Source organism: Muntiacus reevesi, chromosome 22 (assembly GCF_963930625.1).
Source record: "Muntiacus reevesi chromosome 22, mMunRee1.1, whole genome shotgun sequence".
Classification (NCBI taxonomy): domain Eukaryota; kingdom Metazoa; phylum Chordata; class Mammalia; order Artiodactyla; family Cervidae; genus Muntiacus; species Muntiacus reevesi.
In genome coordinates, this window is record NC_089270.1 from 4,151,077 (window position 1) to 4,174,594 (window position 23,518).

General features: G+C 56.2%; 1 protein-coding gene across 4 annotated transcripts in view; it reads right to left on the minus strand.

The window, feature by feature from the left end:
* TBC1D14 (TBC1 domain family member 14) overlaps positions 1-23,518 on the minus strand; it is a 106,100-nt gene that overhangs the window by 81,567 nt on the left and 1,015 nt on the right. For 3 of the 4 annotated variants that reach the window (XM_065913909.1, XM_065913910.1, XM_065913908.1), the window contains exon 2: positions 13,342-14,077. In XM_065913909.1, coding sequence (XP_065769981.1) covers positions 13,342-14,060 — 719 coding nt within the window. In that variant the 5' untranslated portion in view covers positions 14,061-14,077. Of the gene's footprint in view, positions 1-5,227; positions 5,290-13,341; positions 14,078-23,518 lie in introns of those variants that run through there. The other variant, XM_065913911.1, reaches the window with a different exon arrangement.

Genomic DNA, 23,518 nt, shown 5'->3' on the forward strand with positions numbered 1-23,518 from the left:
GAAAACCGAGCAAGACAGTGTTAACTGCTCTATCATCCCACTAATGTTTTTTAAGTAGAACAGATCTTATACTCAGCTGGGCAGAGGGAAATTTATTTCTGGGTAGTGAGTAGCTAGCAGCTGAAGACGTGTGTTGCAGGAATGGGTCTTCCTGTGGGTGTGTCCATATCCTTGGACCCCCCAGAGTGTCCTGAACTGCACACTGAGTCACCCTCCCAGGCTGACCATAACTTCAGTTTCCATAAAGATGCAGCATGTGACTTCCCAATAGTGCCAGGACGCTGGGGGTGTGGCATCAAGTCAGGAAGCCAAACGAACCTTGCAAAGAACAAAGATGTTCTCTTCATGCCCCACTCCCCAAAACTACCTTGCTTGTGGCTGTGGAACTGCTAAGGACATGAACACCTTGTAGAAGCCAGGGCAGAAATGATGCAGAGAAATCAGGGCAGCCTATGAGGTTTACCAGGAACATGGTCCGGTTACTGAACAGGACATATACAGAGACGTGCAGGCTGAAGACATTCTTTCTTGGTTCAGTTCAGGCTGCTCCTGATTACTGACTCCAGCACTCTGGAACAAAAAGTCCCTGCCCGCCCCCACCTGAGGCCAACGGGCATGTTGATGTCAGCGCCCAACAGCAAGCAGCTGAACATAAATGCTTTCTTTCCTCAGGTATAGACAAGTTTCCTAATCCTCAAACAGGAAGGAACCCAGCTGGGATTTCCCAGAACACCTTCCTGTTCCCTTGAGTTCCTCCACACCTAACAGAGAACTGGTGAGACCACAGAAAACCAGCCGGTGGCCTGATTTTAATCAAGTCATCAGTAACGTGAAAGAGATCCATCAGGTTCACCCTCCGGGACCGACTGAATCCTTTGTTTCTCTTTTTTCAGCTGCTCATTTCTTGGGCAAGCTGGCACTTCCAAGCATTCCTTCTCTCATTCGTTTACTCAAGCAAGACGCGGGGAAGAGATTCCTGATAAATTCTAGAGAGGGCGCAGCACTGACCACTGTGCCAAGCACTGTGCGTGGCCTGGTTATCGCCACACCAGAGACAAGGGAAACTGGCTCCAGGAAAGCGAAGCCAAGGGCCCGCCCCCAGCCCGGAGGGCAGATGGGACAGTCACGCCCCTGGCTCCATGACTGCTCTCTCTGAGCTGCCCCCTCCTCGAGTGGCTGGAGGGACGACAGACACCTCAAACACCCCTCAGAGGGGCAGGCTCCCCCCGCCGACCCCTCAGTATCGGGGATTCTGAACCTCATCCTGAGCTCACAAGCATGTCAGACCGGCCTCAGGTGAGACCCTCAACACGAGGCAGGTGGCTCTCGCCCCACCCCTCCTTCCAGGGGAGGAGGCAGGCCCCCTGTCTGCGCACTCCCTCTCCACAGGGTCCTGGGGATGGCTCCTTCCACAGGCTGCCCTGGGCTTCACACACCTCCCTACTGACTCGCTTGTTTTACAACCACCATGTGCTACTTTCACACATGATAACAAAGGCTTACAGTCAAGTCAGAGATGTCATCTGGACCACTTAGACCAGCGCTGGACAACAGAACGTCACACAATGATGGAAACATATCAAGCTGTCTCACGTGGCAGACACCAGCCACATGTGGCTACTGAGCACTGGAATGTGGCCAGTGGAACTGAAGAACCAAGGTTCCCATTTTAATTCAATTTAAATAGCTACACGTGGCCGGTGGCCAACATGCTGGACAGCACAGGTCTGGAGTCTAGCATTAAGCGCCAACTGGGCCCCAACATGAGGCCCCAGACAACCGCGCAGGGCGCCTCGGGTGAAGGCTGCACAGGCTGCCGTGGACCAGGGACAGGGAGCCCACCGCACCAGCTGCCTCTCGCGGAAAGGGGGAAAGGTCAGCGGAGCCTGCACACTCAGGACCCGGCAAGTCCCCGCCAGCCTCAGAGCCTCTGGACCTGCCGTGGCCTTCCTCATCTCGCTCAGACCTCTGCTCACCTGTCCCTGCTCAGCGAGGCCCTCCCTGACACCCCTATTCCAAATGGGCCCCCAGCCTGGCCTTCCACCACCCCCATCCCTCTCCCCAGACTGTGCTTCTGATCTCCCGCCAGCAGCTCAAGCCTGACACTGAGCATCTCTCACAACCTGTGGTCACAAGAGACCACAAGGGCCCCGCGGTACTTTCATGGGGGGAAGGGGCTTGTCGGCGGCCGCACCCCAGCACTGGGCCCCCACAGGTATCCATGGAGGAAATGGAGGACGTGTGAACTCAGCGACCTGACAAGTCTCCTGGGTTCTAACCAGGTGTGAGCACTGGACGAGGGAGACAGAGTCCCTCGGGGGCACCCATCAATGATACCGCACAATGGCAAGGAGCCACAGAACCACAGCAAGGGGGCCTCACCCTTCCCTGGGGGCCTCAGCGATTCTTCCCGTTCACAGCCTGCAGAGCACGAGGGGCAGACGCGGGACGTCCTCCCCGAGGGGTCAGCAGCCCCGTGGGAGGACAGAGGGGCGACCCGCAGATGAGACGGCTCCTCTCGCAGGATCCACTGCTGCACACACTGGACACGACCCTGCAGAGCGCCCTGCTGGCGGCGCGGAGGCGCGGGCTGGGGGCGTGGGAGGCAGAGCTGCCGAGGAAGAGGGCGCCCCCGACGCCTGCGAGGGCTGCAGGCAGGTTTCTGCAGCCGAGCCCGCCTCGGCCCTGGAAACCACAGCTGCTGGCGCGTCCCTGCACGTCTGGGCCTCTGCTGGTGCAGGCCCCACGCTGCCCTCATGTGGGCTCCAGCCCCTCCCACGTCTGGGGAGTGCTGCTGCCGGGAGCCCTGGGCCTGGAACAACTGGGCGCCGGGCCCCCAGGAGGAGGTCAGCCCAAGTCCCAGTGCCGGGCAGCCGGGGTGACACACGCAAGCTCCCCTCGGGGTCTCCCGGGAGCCCCCTGCGTGAACACGGGCTCCTCGGGACACACGGAAGGTCACAGAAGCCCGTGACCTGGTCCCCCGTGGAGGCTGGACCGGCCCGCCCAAGGGTGGGGAAGCAGAGCAGAAACGCTTTAGGGTGCACACACAGAGAAGACCTGGTCCTCGAGCGACCAGGCCTGGACCTGGGCAGCAAGGGCCAAAGGCCGTCTCGGGCAGCAGCCGGAGGAGGGCGGCTCCCCCGGAGACCAGGGATGCAGACGAGAAGGGACACCTCACACCTCACACCTGGCCTGTGACGGTCTCGCTCCCTCAGACGTCTCTTTGTGGCATCTCCCAGGCCGTGAGCATCACTCAGCACCAAGAAGAGAAGAGCCAGCCAGGCACTGAAGACCACAGAGGCGCCTTAAAGGCACACAAGTCAGTGAGAGAAGCCAGTCTGCAAAGGCTCTACACCGTAGGGCTCACCATGCTCACCATGAAGACCGGAGAGAGGGCAGCCATCCCGGGGCAGAGCAGGGACAGAGGACAACGGAGTGTGGGCAGAGGGGCTGTTCGGGCCGGAAGCAACTATCTGGCACCATGACGTGGACCTGTCATTACACGTTTGTGCAAACCCACAGAATCTGCTGCATTGGAGAGTAAACCCTCGTGCAAGCGAAAGACTCGGTGCTGATAACGGAGGGTGGGGCGGGGGAGATGCTGATGGCGCTGGAGGCTGTGCACGTTGGTGGGGAGAGGTACACGGGATCGCTGCTTAATTGTGCAGTGAACCTACAACTACTCTGAAAGATAAAGCCGACCTCTGAAAAAGTAAATATGTTGATAAAAACCTACATTCGCACATAGAAAAACAATCCAGCAGCCCTGGATTGGACAATAGAGTCGTCCCTGCGTGCTGAACACAAGAGGCCTCCGGACCCCGGTGGCCCGTCCAGCCTCCACAGCTATGCCCACGCCCGCTGCCCCACCGGCCCCACTGGACAAGCCCGCCGGCCAAAGTCACCGCCTCCATCTGAGCACTGGAGCCACCCCCGCAGAGCCAACGCCAGGACCACGCTCCAGAGCTTGCTCCTCTCTCTGGCAGCGTCAGCTTCTATTCTTTGATTTAAGGGTGAACAGAAACAGTAACAAAAGCAAAATTAAGGTTTCCCCAGTCTTAAAAAAGAAACCAACCCCACAATGCTTCTCCCTCCAGCTCTCACCCAGCTCTTTGCCCTGATGCAGAAAACCCACCAGAAGACTTGCCCGTGCCCGCTGTTTCCAGTCTGCCTCCTCCCGTCCCCATAGCTTCATCCCGATGATGCTGTGCCCAGCACCGCTCCACGGGGGCAGCTCTGGGCCCCTCGCCGAGTTACCGGTCAGCCCGCATCTCCCCGACACCAGCACTCTGGGCCCAGTCGATCACGCCACCCGCCCCACCGCCCCCTCTCCCCAGGCCTCTCAGCCCTCACGTGCCCTCAGGCTCACTCTTTGATGAGCGGTGACCTCACCTGTTCCAAACGCCCCACGATGCCAACAACTCCAAACTTGAATCTCCGAATCCTGCTCAGACCCAACTCCCCAAGCCTAGGCGTCCCTGCCATCACCGACCGCAGGCTCCAGGCCCACACGGGATGGGGCCCCACAACCTCACTCACGCCCCTCCTCATGGCTCACGCGGTCCATCCCACGGGCTCCTCGCTGCTCCTCTGACGCACCAGGCCTGCCCGCGCCCTTCCTCAACCTGAGTCGCTCCGCTCCCAGGCGTCTGCTCTCAGGGCCTTCCTGACTCACTTCACGTCTCTGCTAGAATCTCCCCTCCTCATCCCTGAGAAGCACAGCTCTGCTGGGCTCCCAGGCCATTCCGCAACCCGCCTTCCCCAGCCCCCCGGCCCTCCCACAGCCTGCACTCTCTCATTTTCTTCACAGCGCTTGTCACGGCTTTATTCATTCATTCACTGTGACTATTATCTGCCCCCCCACTAGAATACTGTCTAAACTCTCTGAGGACAAAGGTCCTGTTCCGTCCACAAATGAATCCCAAGCACCTAGAACGGGGTCTTGGCGAACGGCAGATGTTCACTAAGCATCCCCGGGAAGGACAGACAATGAGAAACACAGGGCCTCGCACGGGCTTGGGCCCACTGCTGGCACTCGATAAAGAAATTATCATGCCTGTGATTGGCTGGCAAAGCAAACCAACAAAGCCTAGCAAAGCGCAAGGAGGCAACACCCTCAGCAGACCCAGCCGTCCCTTCTGAGCCCAGCTGTGTCCCGACGGAGGGCCCGCCAGATGCTCCCACCCCGCGTCTGCAAGCGACCCTATCTGCTGCACCCTCACCACACCTGAAGGGCAACCTCAGACCGAAGCGCAGATGGAGTGAGAGAAACATCTCTGGTCAAGGCCACCGATGACCTCCCAGGTGTCGCAAGCATGGCTGGTGAGAGCTGAGCTGTGTAACCGGGGTTGGAAAAGCAAAGCGCAGGCATTCCACAATCGAGGGGGCTGAGCTACTGCAAATCCATCTGCTGCAGGAATTCACACCAGAATACCCTGAGGCGAGGGTTTCAAAACAGGTTCAGAGGAGCCAGGGTCTTCGACGTGTGCCTGGGCAAGCACTGACACAGAGCAGGAAGGACAGGCTTGGAGACCCTGGCAGATCTTTCACTGCCGACAATGGAGACCACCCACTGAGTGCCCTGCCTGCCGGAACCTTCCCTGATTCTCTCAGCTCTCAGGCTCAAGGCCCAGGCAGCGCCTGCTCCAACCTCTCTCTGCTGAGGTCTCCCCCGCCCGGAGCCGTGAGCCTCGGGACTCAGCTGAACCTGGCCCCGCTCTGCGCTCTGGAACAGGCGGTCTGGATGAGTCCAACACCCAAGGGGAAAGGGGCGCTCCACCCGCCTGCCCCCAGCACCCTGTCCTGCTCAGGGGCGCCTGTGCCCTGAGGAAGCCCCCGCGCTGAGCCCCGCACTGGTCAGAGGCTCCGCCCGCCTGCCCGCAGGGTCTCCAGGGCCTCTCTCCTCTTTCTCTCCCTGCCCCAGCCCCACATGTGACCCGGGGAAGTGCGGGCTCCCGTGGAGTCACGGGTGGATGCTCACAGTCTCGACCTGAGGGCTGGGAAAGGCCCGAGGGAGTGAAGTGCCGGAGTGCGCTCAGCATGCTCGGAACGGGGCACCCCTCCTCTCCCCAGGTCCCACCCTCCCTCCTGGAGGCAGCTCAGCAGCGCCGGGCACACCTGTGTGTTCCCCTCTGCAGCGCTTACATGCTTCAGATCTGGGGTCTCCACGTGCCCTGGTCCCCAGAAGCCCCACCCACTCTGGGCTCCCACCACCTTCCTGTCCCCTCTCCCAGCCCTCCGCTCCATCCTGAGTGCCTCTTGCCAAGGCGCTTTCCCAGAAATGCTTTTTCCAGCAATGCGGCGCTTCTCCCTGCTCCCTTGACTGCCAGAGAGCACCCAGGAGGCACTTCCAGAGGCCTGCTGGCACATCAGCCCGAGTCTCTCCCGAGGGATCTGCTGCTGCGCGCCTGCCTCTTTCCAAGCCCACATCACATTGCACAGTGCGGATATTCACACGGCCGCCTGCCGTGTGTCTGCCCATCTCTGTGCCTTCCAGCCTGGCACTGGGGCTCAACACCTTGACCAGAGCCCTGCTTTCACTTTCAGAAGAACTCTAAAAGGTGGATACCCTCAGCTCCTTTTGCAACAAGGACACTAGGCCCCAGAGAGGTTCAGAGCCTGGCTTACCCAAGACCCCAGCCCAGCCAGACAGGACGGTCAAGAGAACACCAATCCCTGTTCCTTCCAAGTATCACAGCAGTATGTGTGCATACAGGCACACACACACAAGTACACACACCCCAGCAGCTCAGATATACAGTAGGCATTTTCTGTGTATCACTAATGCCAGATTGAAGTCATCAGGAATACAGGCAAAGTATTCAACAGATCACTGCTTATTATTAAACAGTGACTGATATTATCGATATGAATATTGATATTATTATAATCGCTGCTTAGTATTAAACAGTGGGAAGCTGCTGAATAGACAGGGAGCTCATCTTGGAGCTCTGAGATGACCTAAGAGGTGGGATGGGGGGTGGCGGGGGAGGGAGGCTCATACACAGATAGACATGTGGCTGATTCACTCGGCTGTATAGCAGAACCTAACACAACACTGTAAGGCAATTATCCTTCAGTTAAAAAGAATACTGGCAAGCCGACTACAGAAAAGTCCTAGTTACAATGTTACACTTCAATTTACTGACACTAATTCCAACATGGTCAAAGCAGTAGTCAGGCAATAAGTAAATAAGCAGACACTGACAGGCCTGCCATGGGCCAGGCACTTCACAGGCATGTACATTTCCTCCCCTTTAACCCCAGCAACCTTCTGAAGCATGAACTTCTGTTTCCCAGAAAAGAAGCCTAAGCTCAGAGTCCAAACCCCGGACTATCTTTGTACCCCGTGAAGCTACACAACCACCTCTTGCTGCAGTCTCCTCCCCTAGGGGAGAGAATTACCACAGTACTCACCTGAATCCACTGGTTTTCAGCAAAGGATACAGAAACCACTCTAGGAATTTTAAGCAGAAAGGGATTTAACTCAAGGAATTAGACGATTTCCAATCGCTGTTAAGGGCTGAAGCGGCTGGCTCTGAACTGGGCCCCCGGGAACAGCTCCCTGAGCAAGACAGGACTGACGCACCGGGGCAGCGGTCACATCCGAGCTGCCACGGGAAGGACCGAGTTCGAGGGAGCGACAGGGTCACCGCGACGGGACGCAGGACACAGCCCCCACCCCCCGCAGCTGCGGCCACACGGCCAGGGAGTGGACACTGGGTGATGCTGCGGGCAAGGCTCACATCTCTGCGACATCACGAGACAGCAGGAAACAGCCCAAGGGGGAAGAAAAACGGTCTCCGCCTAAGTTCTGTCTCACATCTTTCATAAATGGGACCTAATTCCTGCCGGGAGCCCTAGCTGCAAGCGACTAGGGAAATACACATTTTTAACTCTCGGGCTTCCCCAGGGCAGGAAGGTCCCCTAGGAGGACGAACAAGCCAGCCCACAGCATCTAACACCCACCCTCTACCCTGCAGTAGTTGAAGATCAAACCAAGTGGCCACACAGAGGGGCTGGGAACGGCGCCCGGCAGGCCCTGCACTCTGCCTGCTCCCCCTGCGCCCAGGGCTCTGGCCGCCCGTGTCTCTGGTTCCCGCTCACCTCCCTAATCAGAAAGCCAGGAGCAAACGTGTTCCTTAGCACTGCCCAGGTTGCCTTTCAAATGAATAAATCCCCAAAGCCTAGACCAGTACAGGAACTAAAATTTCAGTTGCGCACACTCATGCTGAGTTAAAGTGCCCACAGAAAGATTTAATTCTCAGTCCAGTGCTTGCGAGCTTTTTCAGATGGCAGACCCTTTTTTAAAAAAGCAATCTTAGGTGAAACCCAACAAAGAGAGCGGGCCCAGGAGCCCACACCCTCACACTGGGTGTGTGCTCTGCCCAGAGCTGCCCCTGCGTGACCTTGTTTCAACCCCATGCCCACTCTTTACACGAGGTACAGTCAACCCCCGTCACCCAGCACGCCCTGGGATCACAGAGGTTAATGAAGTTTCTGGAGGTCACACCAGTCAAAAATGGCCGAGCAGAGGTTCAAACTGGCGTCAGAGCAGCTCTGGCTCTCACCCACCAACGCCTTCTGTCTCCAGCTCCGAGTCACAACTCAGTGCCAGGGCAAACCACACACAGAGCGCAGCCCTGAGGAGCTCTTGGCCAGGTCAGGAAGCAGAGCAGAAAAACGCATCATCACAGTCCTTTAAGCCCAGCCAGGTGCCCCACGCCTCCCGGCTGCCCACAGGTGATTCCCTCTGCGCCACGTGGGCACTTGGCACGCTCCTCTCACCCTTTGAATGCAGTGCCAGCATCTCTTCTAGGCAGGGCACACTCCGATCACCTCTCCTGAGAGCTTTATGAAGGGCTGCGTGAAAGGAGATGGACGTGGTCAGAGCCAATCCCCACCTCCCAGGCCGGAGCAGAGCCGTCAGCCCCGGGCCTCACAGACACCCCGACCCTGTCTCCCGCACAAGGCAAGCGAGTGCCCAGCCCTCCTGTGCTGCGGCCAGCTCTCTGGAGGAAGGCTCCGGTGCAGTCTGGGCTCAGAGGATCCCTCAAACCGTCCCTCTCGTCTACACGAGATCAGAGTCCTGCTCAACACACAGCACAGCAGTGGAAGGCCACCAACACTTTATAGTAACTTTAAACGGAGTGAAAGAAGTGAAAACCTTTCAGTCGTGTCCAACTCTTTGTGACCCCATAGACTATATAGGCCATGGAATTCTCCAGGCCAGAATACTGGAGTGGGTAGCCTTTCCCTTCTCCAGGGGATCTTCCCAACCCAGGGATCGAACCAGGGTCTCCTGCATTGCAGGTGGATTTTTTCCCAGCTGAGCCACAAGGGAAGGCCAAGAACACTGGAGTGGGTAGCCTATCCCTTCTCCAGCGGATCGCCCTGACCCAGGAATTGAACCAGGGTCTCCTGCACTGCAGGTGGACTCTTTACCAACTAAGCCACAAGGGGCGCCTTTAAATGAAGTAAATCTATTAAAATACTGAATCAATGAAAGTAATATCGTAAATCAACTATACTTTAATCTAAAAAATACACACAAAACATCAATAAATTTCCTTCAAAGAAGCAATAAAATACCAACATTTGCAACATGCTAGCTCAGTCGTTCTCAATGGCTGAGTGATTTTTGCCCACCTCTCCTACCCCATCAGCCTGGCCGTCTGGGGACACTCCCAACGGCTGAGGTTATTTCTGGTTGTCACACTGGAAAGGTGCTACTGACAACTAGCGAGCAGAGGCCAACAGCTTTCAATGAACAGGGCGGATTTTACCACAAAGATTCACCTTCCCAGAGCATCAGCAGAGCCAGAGTGGAGAAATCCCAATTCTTTCCACTAATGGACTGATAAAAGTAAAGCATGATATAGGGGTGAGAACTAGAGAACCCATTACAAACCATTTATTAGAAATGACCAAAAAAGAAAGAGAAATGACCATATTTATGTTAGCATCATTGATATCTTCTACTTACAGAGTGCCAGGAAGTGTCCTAGACACTTTACCAATCTGAGCTCTAAACCTGCATGGTCATTTTATGCCCCACTGAAGGCTCAGAGAGGCGAAGTAACTTGACATGGTCATACAGCTATTAAGTAGGATAGCTCACACTGAACCCAGCCAACCTGACTCCTTTACCAGCACTCCTGACTTCAGCACCCCCGCCAATATGCATGCACGCGTGCGCGCGCGCGCACACACACGCATGCCAAGACCCATGCCCCCCGCCCTGCTGTGTGCCGGTCTCCCCCGGGGGCAGCTCTCTGAGCCCACCCTGAGCTCAGGGTGGAGCCAGCAGCAGAGGTGCTCCCTGCGGCCTGTGTGAAGAAAGGGGCGAAGGCACGGACGGGAGCCGGGCCCTGGCTTTGGGCGGCAGTGGTCAGCCGGTGCTCCCAGGAGTGCTCCACCCTCATGAGGCGGCCGGGGCACCCACAGGTCAGCCCCCTGAGCACCCGGCTCCCTGAGCGCCTCCACGGCTGCCTCCGAGCCCCAGTCTCCGGACTGGCCTTCCACCACACCGCCCACGGTGCTGTCCACAATAGTGTGGAGAGTGGACTCGGTGAGGACAAGGAGAACAGGCGGCCCAAAGGTCCAGAGAGGGACTGGGTGGAGGGGGGAGAGAGTGGAGAAGCAGGATGACTCGGGGCCCTGGGCTGGGAACCACAAAGGTCCAGCTCCAGCCCCAGCCCTGCCAGTGACAAGAGTGCACACAGTCCACCGTCCTCTGAGCGCCGCTGCGCGCCAGCCCTCTCCACAATTCACCTGTAAGATGGTGAGTGGGTCCTGAACGTTTTTGGCACACCATTGCCCACCCTTTCTCCCCTCTGGGATTACAGGCTGAAACTCTTCTCTAACACTTAGGAGTCTGGCACAAAAAATTCACTACATTTGGCCCCTAAGATCACAATCTTGGCTCATCTGTCACTAATATTCCAAAGGTACTTAATAACGGCTCCTAATAACATAGCACAGTCCTCAAAAACAAGGGTAAGGAGACAAGAAGTAAGAAATAAAATGAAGAGGAAATGTCTGATTTCTGCGGCACAAAGCTGAGAAAGATTTTCAAGAAACGATCTGCAGTAATGGACGGCATCTCCTCTCAAAGGAGCAGGGGCTCCAACACACACAGTGAGACAAAGCAGCGGACACAGCGGTCACAGTCAGGATGCTCACAACAAGCAGCAGGCTGTTCCAAGTCTGCTCTGTCTGGGTCTGCACCAAGCCTCACACACAGGAGCCCAGCGCGTCCCCCCGACCACCGGACGAGGAGGGCCCATCGTACCCACTGTGGAGACCAAGAGGCTGACGGGGAAAGCAAATGATGACAACGCAGGTAAGAGGACATAAGCCGGACATCAACGGCCTACCAGGCAGCCTGTGCCAGGCACCTACCACTGCTATTTCAGAGACGGGGAGACTCGAGCGAGGGGAAGAAACTCGCTCACGGCCACACAGCAAGAACACGGGTGTGGGTCTGCTGAACTCCAAAGCTAGCTCTTTCCTCCACGCTGTTTCCCAGCCACCTCTACTTTCGAACCAGGCTTCCCAAATCTGCCAACAACCCCAGGGGATTTCAAAAACCCGTCTCCAAGACATTTTCCCTGAGACTCTGACCCTGGAGCTCTGGGATGGGCCCTGAAGAGCCATAGTTAACAGGCACCCAGATGGTATTTGGGCTTCCCTGGTGGCTCAGGTGGTAAAGACTCTGCCCGCAATGTGGGAGACCTGGGTTCGATCCCTGGGTTGGGAAGATGCCCTGGGGAAGGAAAAGGCTACCCACTGCAGTATTCTGACTGGAGAATTCCATGGACTGTATATTCCATGGGGTTGCAATGAGTCAGACACGACTGAGCGACTTTCACAGATTGTATTCACAAACAGGGAAAGTTAAAAACTGTGATCTGAGCAAAGGGGATGGTGTGGCCACCCAAACCTGAGCTGCAGTGCACCATCTGAGGGGCCGTGGGTGTCCCCGATAGTTCCTGGGCTCCGCCACTGAAGGTGACCGTGGAGTCACCGAGGTCTGGAGCCGGGAATTCTCCTAGGCGTAGAGCAGTGCCCGTCGACGGGTGTATCATGGAGAAGAGGTGCCCCATGAAACCAGAGCCCACGTCGGGGAGCCTTCTCACTCAGGACTGGAGTCAGGCTCATCCAAGACGACCCCCCGCTTTGGCTGATGACACAACTGAGGCAGCCATAAGTGGACGCGAGTGCCCACGGCCACAGAGGTCTCCAGCTGACTCCAGCCAGCACATCACACCATCTCAAAGGGACACCGCCAAGTGCCCAACGTGGGCTCCGCAACGGGCACGCACGGGGCAGCCGGGCCGACCCCAGGAGCAAGCCCAGCCGCCCGGCCCTCGCTCCTGCCCTCCAGGGAGCCGCTGGGGAGCCAATGGCCATTCCGGGCCCGCTCTCCAGATCCCCCGGCACCTCCTCGCGGCGCTCCACAGTTTGGGAGTTTGTGCCTGCCTATGTGACTGACTGACGCATCCCCTCCCCACCACCCTCAGTCTGCAAGCCCCCCCTCCCCACTGCTGTGTTACTCCTGCGCTCCCGGTCAAGAGCAGAGCCCAGGACACACACACACAAGACCCGCGCTGAACGTTAAGTGTGAGGCACAAGAGACAGGCAGACGCTGCAGGAGCTGGAGGGGAGCCAGGGGAGCCCGGCGTCCCCGGCTCAGTGCCCAGCTGGCGGGCCACCGTGGGGCAGGGGGGGTGGGTGCGCGGCCGCTCCTAGCACAGGCGGAAATGTGTGTGCTCAGGGCAGTGACCCCGCAAACCTCAGCAGGAGGCCCGGGAACAGATGTGAACGAAAGAACACTGCCGCACAGGAGTGCAGGGGACACGCTCAGGGGCGCCCCGACATACCAGCCCTGGGTCACACCAGCGGGGCCTGGGCTCACTCACTTGATTATTACCCTCACGAGCACCCTCCACTTGGCCCAGGAGACTCCAGTTATCAGCATAAAGGGCCCCTCGGAGGATAACGGTGACAAAGGGTGCTGACTTAGGAACAGTGGCCACTTACAGGCCACCCTCAGCCACAGTACGTCAGAGGCCAGCGGCCAGGAAGCGATAAGAGACTGTGAGCCAGGGCCCCAGGAGTGACAACCAGCAGTGAGGGACCAAACCGCAGAATCGCCAACACGCCAGGCCTCCGCCGAGTCCACAGGATGCTGGGCTGCTGGGGACGGACGGCCTGATTATCTGTAGGACAGCGTGTGCCCAAAGGGCAGGAAACACGTGACAGGTTTCAGACGGAACAACAAGGCAGCGGGTCTGAATGAACAACCGTGCTCTGCAGGAGAGACGGAGAGCGCGTTACCTGCTAAAGAAGTGACTGAACGGCGCCAGGATTCTCAGCTTCCCCCCCTCCTCCGTCTCGCCGGCACAGTCCCGCTGGTGGTCACGGGGCTCCCTGGTGGAGCTCAAGGTGACGTCTGTGAACGGCGGGTCGTCGTCGTTCTCCAGGGCCACGATGGCGCTGGAGCTGCTCGTGACCACGAGGTCCAGGATGTCCTCGTTGCTGACGGACAGCGTGGTGGACAGCTCCGTGCCGAGGCTGGACACGCTGCACACCGAGACATTGTCGCTACGCTGCAGGGCCTGGGAGGTGGGGCTGTAGAGCTTCACCGAGTCATAGCCAGTCCTGGGAAATGTGGAGGACTTGCGCACGCTCTGCTCCCGCTCGGCGCCGGCGGGAGCCGGGGGCACGCAGGAGGGCAGCGGGCAGGCACTCTGGCAGGCTCGCTCAGGGACGATCTCCGGCTCGGATGGCTTCCTCCTCACGTGGACCACACTGCAGGGGACAGGCTCCGGGTTGCCGATCTCGAGGGTAGGAATGCCCGAGTCCACCGATTTAAGGCTGTGCCGATCTTCTAAAGCACTGAGTTTCAGCTTGGGCCCATACTCAGGCAACGAGAGGGACCTGGGTGCCTTGAGAGTCAAGTGTTGCAGGTTCTGAATGTGGTTTCCTGGTCGACTGTCCAGAATGCCCATCAAGGCTACGCCATTTGTAGAGGTGGAAAGGTTTCCATCAGTCATCTTGGTCCAAGGAAAAACTAGAAAAAAAAAAAACACAAAAATGGAAATTAAGACAGTGGCTATAAAAGCCAAAGATGCAACTCCCCTGGAGTTCAAATGTTGTGACGCCCCCTTTTAAAAGAGGAATCCTTGAAAAATAAAATTTAAAAAAGCCCCACATACCAAAGTATTAATTCAGGACCAGAAGTGAGAGTTTTAACATACTACTATCACAAAATTATAAAGTATCCCACCAGTCACAACTGTGGTCCTCAGGACAGCACTGGGAGCAGGAGGGTCGTGCCAGGCAGAGAAAAGGGGTTTTGTTTTCCGTGCTTTTTAAAATGATGAACAGGTGATACCACTGTCAAAAGTATGTGAGTTCATAACCCACACACAAGTCAAGGTGCAGCACGTGTGGACAGCATAAAAATTAAGACGTCTCCATCAAGACAGAAAACAAGATGAAGCGTGTCCGCCAGGTGCGCTGAGACGACCCGGGCCAAAGTGAGCGGTGGCTCCACAGCGTTTGTCCCTTCACTCGGGTCTCCAAGGCAGGGCGTGTTACCCGCGTCCCCACGCAAGGAAACGAGGCTCGGGTTCAGAAAAGCATCCAGGGTCATACTGTCACTTGGCGGCACAGCTGGGATCTACAGGGCTGGCCCCAAAACTAGCCACACCCAGGGGACGAATGGCTCAGTCTGGGGCTATAAAACCCACGTCAGAAGGCTGGTTCGGTGAAGAAGGATAATCGATAAAGGAAAAAACTAAAGGCCACGAGCCTGGAGGAGACACCTCCAGGATGAGGAGAGTCTGAGCCGCTGGTGATGCAGAGGCCCTGCCTACAGTTCTCAGTCTCAGGTGGGGATGAGGGGGCAAGAGGCGCAGTCCTCACGGACTGAGAACCCGGCGAGTTCCGCTATGTTCGTTTCCACTGTCCTTTAAAATATCGAAAACTAAAGAAACCTGCTGGCGCATTTAAATCTGATCCACAGAACAGAACAACATACAGAAGGGATCTCCCGACTCAGACATTCCTGGGTTCTAACCCCAACTCCACGAGACGGCTTGGGAGAATGAAAGAAAGTGCCACGAGAAAGGCTTCAGCAGGCACCGACCACCCCCTACCCCGGACTCCCACAAGCACTCTGCGGGCGGCTGCCATCATCAAATGGCAAGTTGTGAAGCCTGGTAGTGACACCGATAACCACTCCCTTTCAGGTGTTATTTTAGCTTCTGCAGTGAGCGTCCTGCTCCCCTTCAGGAAGCCTGGCCAGGCCTCTCAATGTCAACTCGGCAAAAGCACATTCATTAAAAGCAGAAAACAGGGGAGGGGTGATCCCCCTCCTTCCCAGAAACTGAAGGAACCCGTCACACAACACAGCACTGGAGCAAAAGTAGAAATAAGGGACGAATTCAAAATGCACAATTCAGGAATAGACTAAACTATATATAAAACGTGGAAATGTGACCCAGTAGTAAGGAAGGATTATCTGTGTTCGTACTAATTGTTTATCAATTTTCCTTGGCAAGATGGAACCACACGGCACTACACCAAAGCAAGACGGCAAACAAAATGAGAACTTAACAAAAAATGAGATTATAAAGGTGATCACACTAAGTAAAGGGTTTCCCTAACCTCCAGAGCTTGCCTAGTGCCTCAGACGGTAAGGAGTCTGCCTGCAATGTGGGCGATTCAGGTTCAGTCCCTGGGTCGGGAAGATCTTCTAGAGAAGGAAATGGCAACCCACTCCAGTATTCCTGCCTGGAGAATTTCACGGACAGAGGAGCCTGGTGGGCTACAAGTGTATGGGATTGCAAATGTCAGACACGACTGAGCAACCAACACTTTCACTTTCAACCTACAGAGCAAAAAGAACCAAAAGGACCTGGGCATCAGCTCACCACATGGAACACATTTTAAATGCTCTGCAGTTCACGCTGCCCTGAATTCCTGGGGCTGCAGCTCCTACCCTGAGTCCCCAGCCACGAGTTCCTCCCAGGCAAGGCCACGGCAAACTGTCCCTGGAACCCTGACTTGGCAAAACTCCCAAACTGAACTATGCTGTCAAAGCACAGCATTCACAACAGGAAGACAAACCTGTGTAAAACTTTAAAGTTCTAACAAAAAATTCTAATTAAAAGGAAAATACAGCAAGAAACATTTTTAGCACATAGTTAAGAGCTAATCTTTGGCAGTGGCAACGGTGATGAGGATCATCCAGACACCATCAACATTCCAACAGGTCAAACCGACAAAAAAAACAAACCCCCAAACACAGAAGGACACACAGTAAGCAGAGCTGAGGCCCTCTGGTAGGCCCAACAGAAACTCTCCTGACTTGCTTGTGCGGGAGACACTTAACCTTTCTGAACCTCAACTCCCCTCTTGCCCAGGAGTGAAATGGGGCAACACCATGAGACTCACGGCAGGCCTCTGGACAAGGGAAGGGAGGGGCCTCGGTGAAACACAGCACACCTGCATCTGACACCCAGTAGGCGCCCCTACTTCAGCCCACAGACAGCGGACACACACTGGGGGGGAGGGGGTGGTGGAGTGACTTTAAACTGGCATTTTGACACGAGGACAGGAACAGTGACCAAGTGTGCTAAGGGAACCCAAGGCCCCTGCTGCTCCATTGCCAAGACGGAAGCCCAGGGAAGCGAAGAACAGGTGGGATGGAGCCCAAAGCCGCCTGGCAGCGGCCCGTCCCACAGCCTCTCTGCTCTGTCTCAGGGCCACTGGAGCAGCCCCAGGGCCTCTCCTAGGGAGAAGCTGAGGGGGCTCTGAGGCTCCAAGGGTTCCAGGTCCAGTTTAAGTTCCTGAAACCTGCAAAACAGCCTCAGAGAACAGACTCTGGAAAAAGAAACTTAAAAGGGGAAAAAGTCCTTCCGCTTGCGACATCCTCTAAGACCGAACTCTGTGAGGGCCAAGCCACCTGCCCTCAAGCCCTTCCACCTGGGGCCGGCCAAGCACAAAGCGAAGCCACACTCTGAGCACCTGCCTTCTGACTGGGCCTGCGGGGGAGGCCGCACAAAGAAAGGGCGTGCTTCCGAGAGAGGCGGCGGGGTGGACGCTGGAAAGCGGCCAGCAGGCAGTTGCCCATGGCTGGCCTCCAAGTCACACATTTTCTCAAGACAGAGGAAGCCTCGACTCCGCGGGCCGGCGCCGGGCCCCCGGGACCCGTCCCCCGACAGCCCCGCCAGTCTCGGGCTGTCAGCTCGCCTCTCTCAACACCCACCGCCCCGGCGACTCTGTCCCCCGCTCGGCCACCAGCGCCCTGGGTGTACATGTCCCTGGAGACCGAGCATGCTCCTAAGGCTGCTCCTCTGAGAAGCCTTCCCCAGCCCCCTGGCCCCCAGGAAGCTGCAGGCCCTCCTCTCTCTGGGGCTCCTTGTGGCTGCACCCTACCTTCAGCAGTTCTGGGGTCCCCTCCCCGGGCTCCCGAGCTGCAGACAAGGCACCTGGATGTTGATGCCTGGGCAAACGCCTCCAACGGTGAAGGATGAGAAAACCTATCTGCTGAACTAAGTATTCCCGACGACTAGATTCTAGCTGTGGGCAGGCGTCAGGGGCCGGCCATCCAAGAAACCTCTGTTGGGAGCTGGGTTGTGTTTCCACAACAAGGTGGGCAGGGGAGCTCATGCAAGAGAAGCAAATGCAACCACGCTCTCCTAGCAAAGGGCGTGGATGGCAGACCCAGCACGTGAGCGATGACCGTCCCGCACGCCGTGTTGCCTGCTAGACTAGACGGCAAGGGTTGACATGCTCGACCTTTGACGGCTCAGGAGAGCAAAACAAAACTTCCCTCTGCAGCCCTTTCCCAAAGTCACACATGACCCCTCGTGCTGCGGGCATCACAGCATGCGACCTGGGCTCTCGGCATCCCCAGGCACAGCCTGGCACCAGAGGCCAGCCTGACCATGAGCAGCCATCGCCGCCCGCGGGAGAGAAACACACAAGCCTTCAAGCACAGGTAAGAGGAAGGCTTTTTATCCCAGGTGGCAAGGCCACCAGAATTTTCTTTACCTGCCAGAAACTGAGTTCTGAAGGAAACAAAGAGGCAAAGGGCCTCCCCGAGAGGCTGGAACGACCTCACTCCACCAGGGGCCCATCTTTAGTTTAACACAAATCAAGAGAGTGGACATTAGCTCTACTGGTGACTCAGAACAAGGCGTTGGAAAACAAGTCTGTCTAGAAGCAACAGTTTAATTTTCTTCTCCTTACAAAGTAACAGGACTAAAACCAACTCTTCATAAATACAAAAAAAAAAAAAAACAATTCATGAAACCACAACTAAATGATTTAGTTATATCCCCAGGGGGAAAAAAAACCCACCCCCGGGTGGCCTCCGGGAGAAGTCGTTCTGCCCATCCATGCACACATCCTCTGAGCTCGTCCCCCATGGCTCCTTCCCGTCCACAGGGCGTGTACCACACGCGGCCTCCCGTCCCGCCTCCTCTCCGGATACCACAGGGAAGAGCGGCCCCCTCACGCTCCCATCCCACGGGGACGGCTCTGCGACCCCCGACCCACCAGGGAGGGACACTCCAATTCACTGCCAAGCTTCCCACCAACCCAGCTCTGCCGCTGATTTCCATACACACAGAGCTCCTTTCTGCCAGCCACGGTCTAAGGGTAAATCTGTCACAGATCCGAAGTATCAGGAGGGCAGGCTCTAGGCCTGCAAGTCCGGACAACACCAGCTGTTGCTATTTAGTCGCTCAGTCATGTCTGACTCTCTGCGACCCCATGGTCTGGAGCCCGCCAGGCTCCTCTGTCCATGCGATTCTGCAGGCAGGAATATTGGAGTGGGTTTCCATGCCCTCCTCCAGGGGATGGATCTTCCCGACCCAGATCATTACCATAAAACTACAATCTCATGAGCACCAGGCACTGTTGGACGCTCTTAACACACCAGTCTGTTCTAGGGCCCTCAACAGTCCTCTGTGCCAGGTACTAAGCCCACTGCATAGAGGGGGAAACTGAGGCACAGAGACTACCCAGGTCTCCACTTGGATGCGGCAGCACCTGGGGCTTGAGCCCAAGGCTGCGACCCTGCAGCCCTCAGTAATCTCTGCTCCTTGTAGCCCTAATGCAGACATCGAGCACCTCCTCAAATCCTCACCCCTCCGGCGAAAGAGCAGGATTTCACAGAGGGGAATGATGACACTGAGCTTGCGGAGTCAGATGCGGCTGCCTGCCCAAAGTTTCACACACAGGACCCCCCAACACTTCTCTCTCCAATGCCCACATCACCCTCCTGAAGGCGTCTCCGGGGTCCTTCATGTCTACCGGGGAGGATTCTGGTGGGACCGCCAGGCTCCCCACAGGAGTGGCTCCCCCAGGCCTTCCCCTCGAGCCTGGACGTAACATCAGGGAGAACCCACTGACACCTCCCATGATTCTCCCATGAGAATCAGGCTGTTCAGGACTTCCTTGGTGGTCCAGTGGTTAAGAATCCACTTGCCAATGCAGGGGATAGGAGTTTGATTCTTAGCCTGGGAGCTAAAATCCAACGCTGCAGGGCAACTAAGCCCATGCAACTACTGAACCCACGCACCCTAGAGCCTGTGTCCCACAGCAAGAAAATCCACTGCGATGAGAAGCCCGTGCCCCACAACTAGAAAGAAGCCCCCACTCTCCACAACTAGAGAGAGCCCACACGTAGCAACAAAAACGCAGCACAGCCATAAATAAATAAAAACTTTAAAAATACGTATTTTAAAATAAAAAAAAAGAACCAGATTGTTCTGTAAAGGTTTCCCAAGCACCAACCGCTGTGAGTTCCTTTCTCTTTTTAATTCAAGCCCTGGCCTAGCCAGAAAGGAGCCTGAAAGGAAAGGCACAGGCCGCTCAGGACCTCAAGGGCCTCGGCACAAACAATTAACCCGAGCAGCCACCTCCGCGCACCAGTGCGTGCTGCATGTTGGGCACTAAGACCAGTGTCTATACCCGCCATCTGTGGTCTCTGCTGCCTCCACAGCAACCCCCGGGGCTGAGAACACCAACATCACCATCTCACGGGCAAGATGGAGGCCCTGACGGAACACAGGCGGAGTGGTCCTGCGCAGGCTCACCCGGATCTGCCTCTAAGGTGCTTATTACTGTCTCCACTGCTGCACAAGCAAGTCAAAAACCATGGAGCAATGTGCGCTACACAGGATGGGCAAGTTGGGACTTCCCTGGCAGTCAAGTGGTTAAGACTCCGTGCTTCTACTACGGGAATCATGGGTTTAATCCCTGGTCAGGGAACTAAAATCCCGCATGCCAAGAAGTGAAGCCAAAACACACACACACACACACACACACACACAGATCGTGAATGGCAACTAGAAAAGTAGTTTGTTACTCAAATAAGTTACTCTTCAGGATAAAAACAACCCTCAAAAAGAATTTTCTAGAAGCCCGATGTATTTCTCTGAAGGGTGAATGGCAACTCTGAGGCACCTGGAACTAAACACAATGTAGGTTAGTAAGTTTCCATCCAGCAGCAAACAAGGTGGAAACTGGTGTAAAACTGTTGAGGCTCCTCAAAGGCTCCTTCCCAACCCTAAGAAGCAGATATTTCACTTAAACCTTTAAACCCAAAGGTAGTTGGGTTTAAAAGGCACAGGTGGGATATTTTAGATTCAGGATGCTCAGTGCACAGGGTGGTTGACCCACTAGCCCAAAATGTTTCAGCTTCATACAGTGATTTACCAAAACTAATCCTCATAAGGACCTGAAAAGTGACTGGGAGGCAACTGATGGCGTAGGAAGACAGACCACTCAGCAAGGCCAACACAGTTTATAACCTTAATTATTAATATGGTAAACAATTTACTGAACATTTGCCATAGACCAAACATATTAGGGGGCTTCCTTTGCGGCTCAGCTGGTAAACAATCTGCCTGCAATGCAGGAGACTTGGGTTTGACGCTGGGTTGGGAAGATCCCCTGGAGAAGGGAAAGGCTACCCAATCCAGTATTCTGGCCTGGAGAAATCCACGGACTGTATGGTCCATGGGGTTGCAAAGAGTTGGACAGGACTGAGCAACTTTCACACACATATACATAAGTATATTAGGAGCTATCGCATTCTCTAACCATCACAAGCCTGCCAAGTACACCAAAGAAGTGGAGATTCAGAGAGGTTGAGTGACTTACCCAAGGTCACACAGCAAGAGAAAGGGGATGCAAACCAGGTTCTGACATCAAAATCCATACCTGGCTTGCTGGAGTGCTTAAGAACACAGATCCTAAACACTGATAATCGAAGATAAAACCAACAATATTTAGACTTTTCCATGTACTTCAACAGAAAGTTTTAAAAAGAAAATACGCAAGGGGAAAAGATAATGCAGTTTCTGAAGGCAGACTGCCTAGGTTCAAGTCCTGGGTCCTCCACTTACCAGCTGTGTGACCCTGGATTAGTTTAACTTCTCTGTGCCTTAATTTCCACTTAGTAGGAGGGGGACGACAACAGGCCCTATCTTATTAGGCAGTTGACAAGATGGGGTGAAGAAATCCATGTAAAGCCTTTAGAATCAAGTCTTAGAAGATGCCTGCTGGTGTTACTCTTCCTTGGGCACCCAGTTCAGGCGCACTATTTTAGCAACTCGTTTGCATAAACAAGCCCAGGCACAGCCAGTCTGCAAGGCCTCACTCTATGCCTTCCACCTGCCTCCAACATCCTCCTCGCACCTTTGCTGTGAGCACTGAGCCTAGCTCTCAGCTTCCCCACCTGTCCAATGAGGCGATTAGCCCAGCCCGTCTACCTGAGGTCCTTCTAACCTGACAGTCTAGAAGTCTAAACCCAGGCCCTAGAAACTTTATACACTCCCTGAAACAAACATGAACAGACAACACATACCCATGTGCCTAAAATCCCCTCTCCCGTATTATGTATAAACGCCTCTTAGGATGACAAATCTTCTCTGGGGTCTCAAAGCTCCACGGGCGCCCATGACATGCAGAGCATGCATCCTCGGTGCTGAGGATGGGGACATGACAGTCAGAAGCTCTGACCAAGGGAGGACAGAGTCCAAAACAAGCTGTTGCTCTGACAAGCTGAGTCCACTCTATAGAGGTCTTCAGCAGAGCACAAGCAAGGGCAAGTGGAGGGAAGACGGACAGGAATTCACCTGCTGGACAGAGGGGAGAAGGGCAGTGGGAGGGAGCGATGGAGAAGTGGAGGGTGGAGAGGCAGAGAGAGGGTGCCTGAGGGGAAGGGCAGGGAGGCCAGGTGAGGCGGTGCTCATCCAGAACCTGAGAGGAGCGCTGGGGGCAGACTGCAAAAACTCAGCTTCCCGAGCCCAGAGTAAGCCCAGCCCAGCAGCGCTGAGCAGGGATCGGCCAGGGCTTGCCAGGATCACGAAGGACACTAAGATGAGCAGCGTCTGGCCCCGAGACCTAACTATTTGAACCTCATCCATGCCTCTCTCCAGCTGTCCAGCTGCATGACCCCGAAACAGCTAGTGTGCCTCTTTGATGTTTCCCAAAGGGTGTATTCACTCAGTAACCCTGAGTCCCAAGGACACGGGCAGCGTCTCACTAGGGCTGGAAATCAGGGGCTCGGAGTCCACAGTCTCAAGAGGTCAAACATACCACAACCAAGACAGGAGTAAGACAGAACTGGTCGGGGGGGAGGGGGGTGGGAGCACCCCAGTTAAAGCAGGGAGGTGTGAAATTGGGAAGAAGTCATAGCCAAACATGAGACCCGGCTGGCCCTGGCCAGGTAAACCAGGCAGGAGGAAGCCACGGCTGTAGTCCATACCGGGGACCTCACCGTGGCCAGCAGCAACCACCCCCTACAAAGGCAGCCACGACAACGGGATGAGGTGCCCACATCGCCCAGACATGGGCCCAAGACACCAACCCCCCCTCCTCCGCCAGTCTGCGGCCGCGCAGGGGGCCTGCCGCACACAGAACTTTCCAAAGCTTCCACGTCCACGCTGGAGCACACGGTGCCAAAGCTGTCTGGAAACAGACGTGGTCTCCCGGGGCCAGGCAAAGAGCCGGCCGCCCAACTGCCCGCGGCCCAGCCCGCCGCTTCCTGGAGGAGCCGCCCCCACCCTCTCTTCGCCCCCCACCCGCAGGACGACGGCCGTCGCGATGGGATGCAGCCCTGGCCCGGGTCTGAAGCTGGGGGACTGCAGCCCAAGGGCGCGGGTCTCCGAAGAAAAATGGAGTCCCTGGCCTGGGCAACGGGGTCCCAAGAGAAAGGGTGGAGAACAAGGACACGAGAAGCAAGGGGGCAGAAGCTCCGAGGTGGAGGGGGTTCCGGGGGGCCTCCAAAGTGGACGGGGCCCCGGGTCTCGGAGACTCTGAGGTGGAAGGAGTCCCGGGGCTCAGGGACTCTGAGGTGGAGGGGGTTCCGGGGGGCTCCGAAGTGGACGGGGCCCCGGGTCTCGGAGACTCTGAGGTGGAAGGGGTCCCGGGGCTCAGGGACTCTGAGGTGGAAGGGGTCCCGGGGCTCAGGGACCCTGAAGTGGAG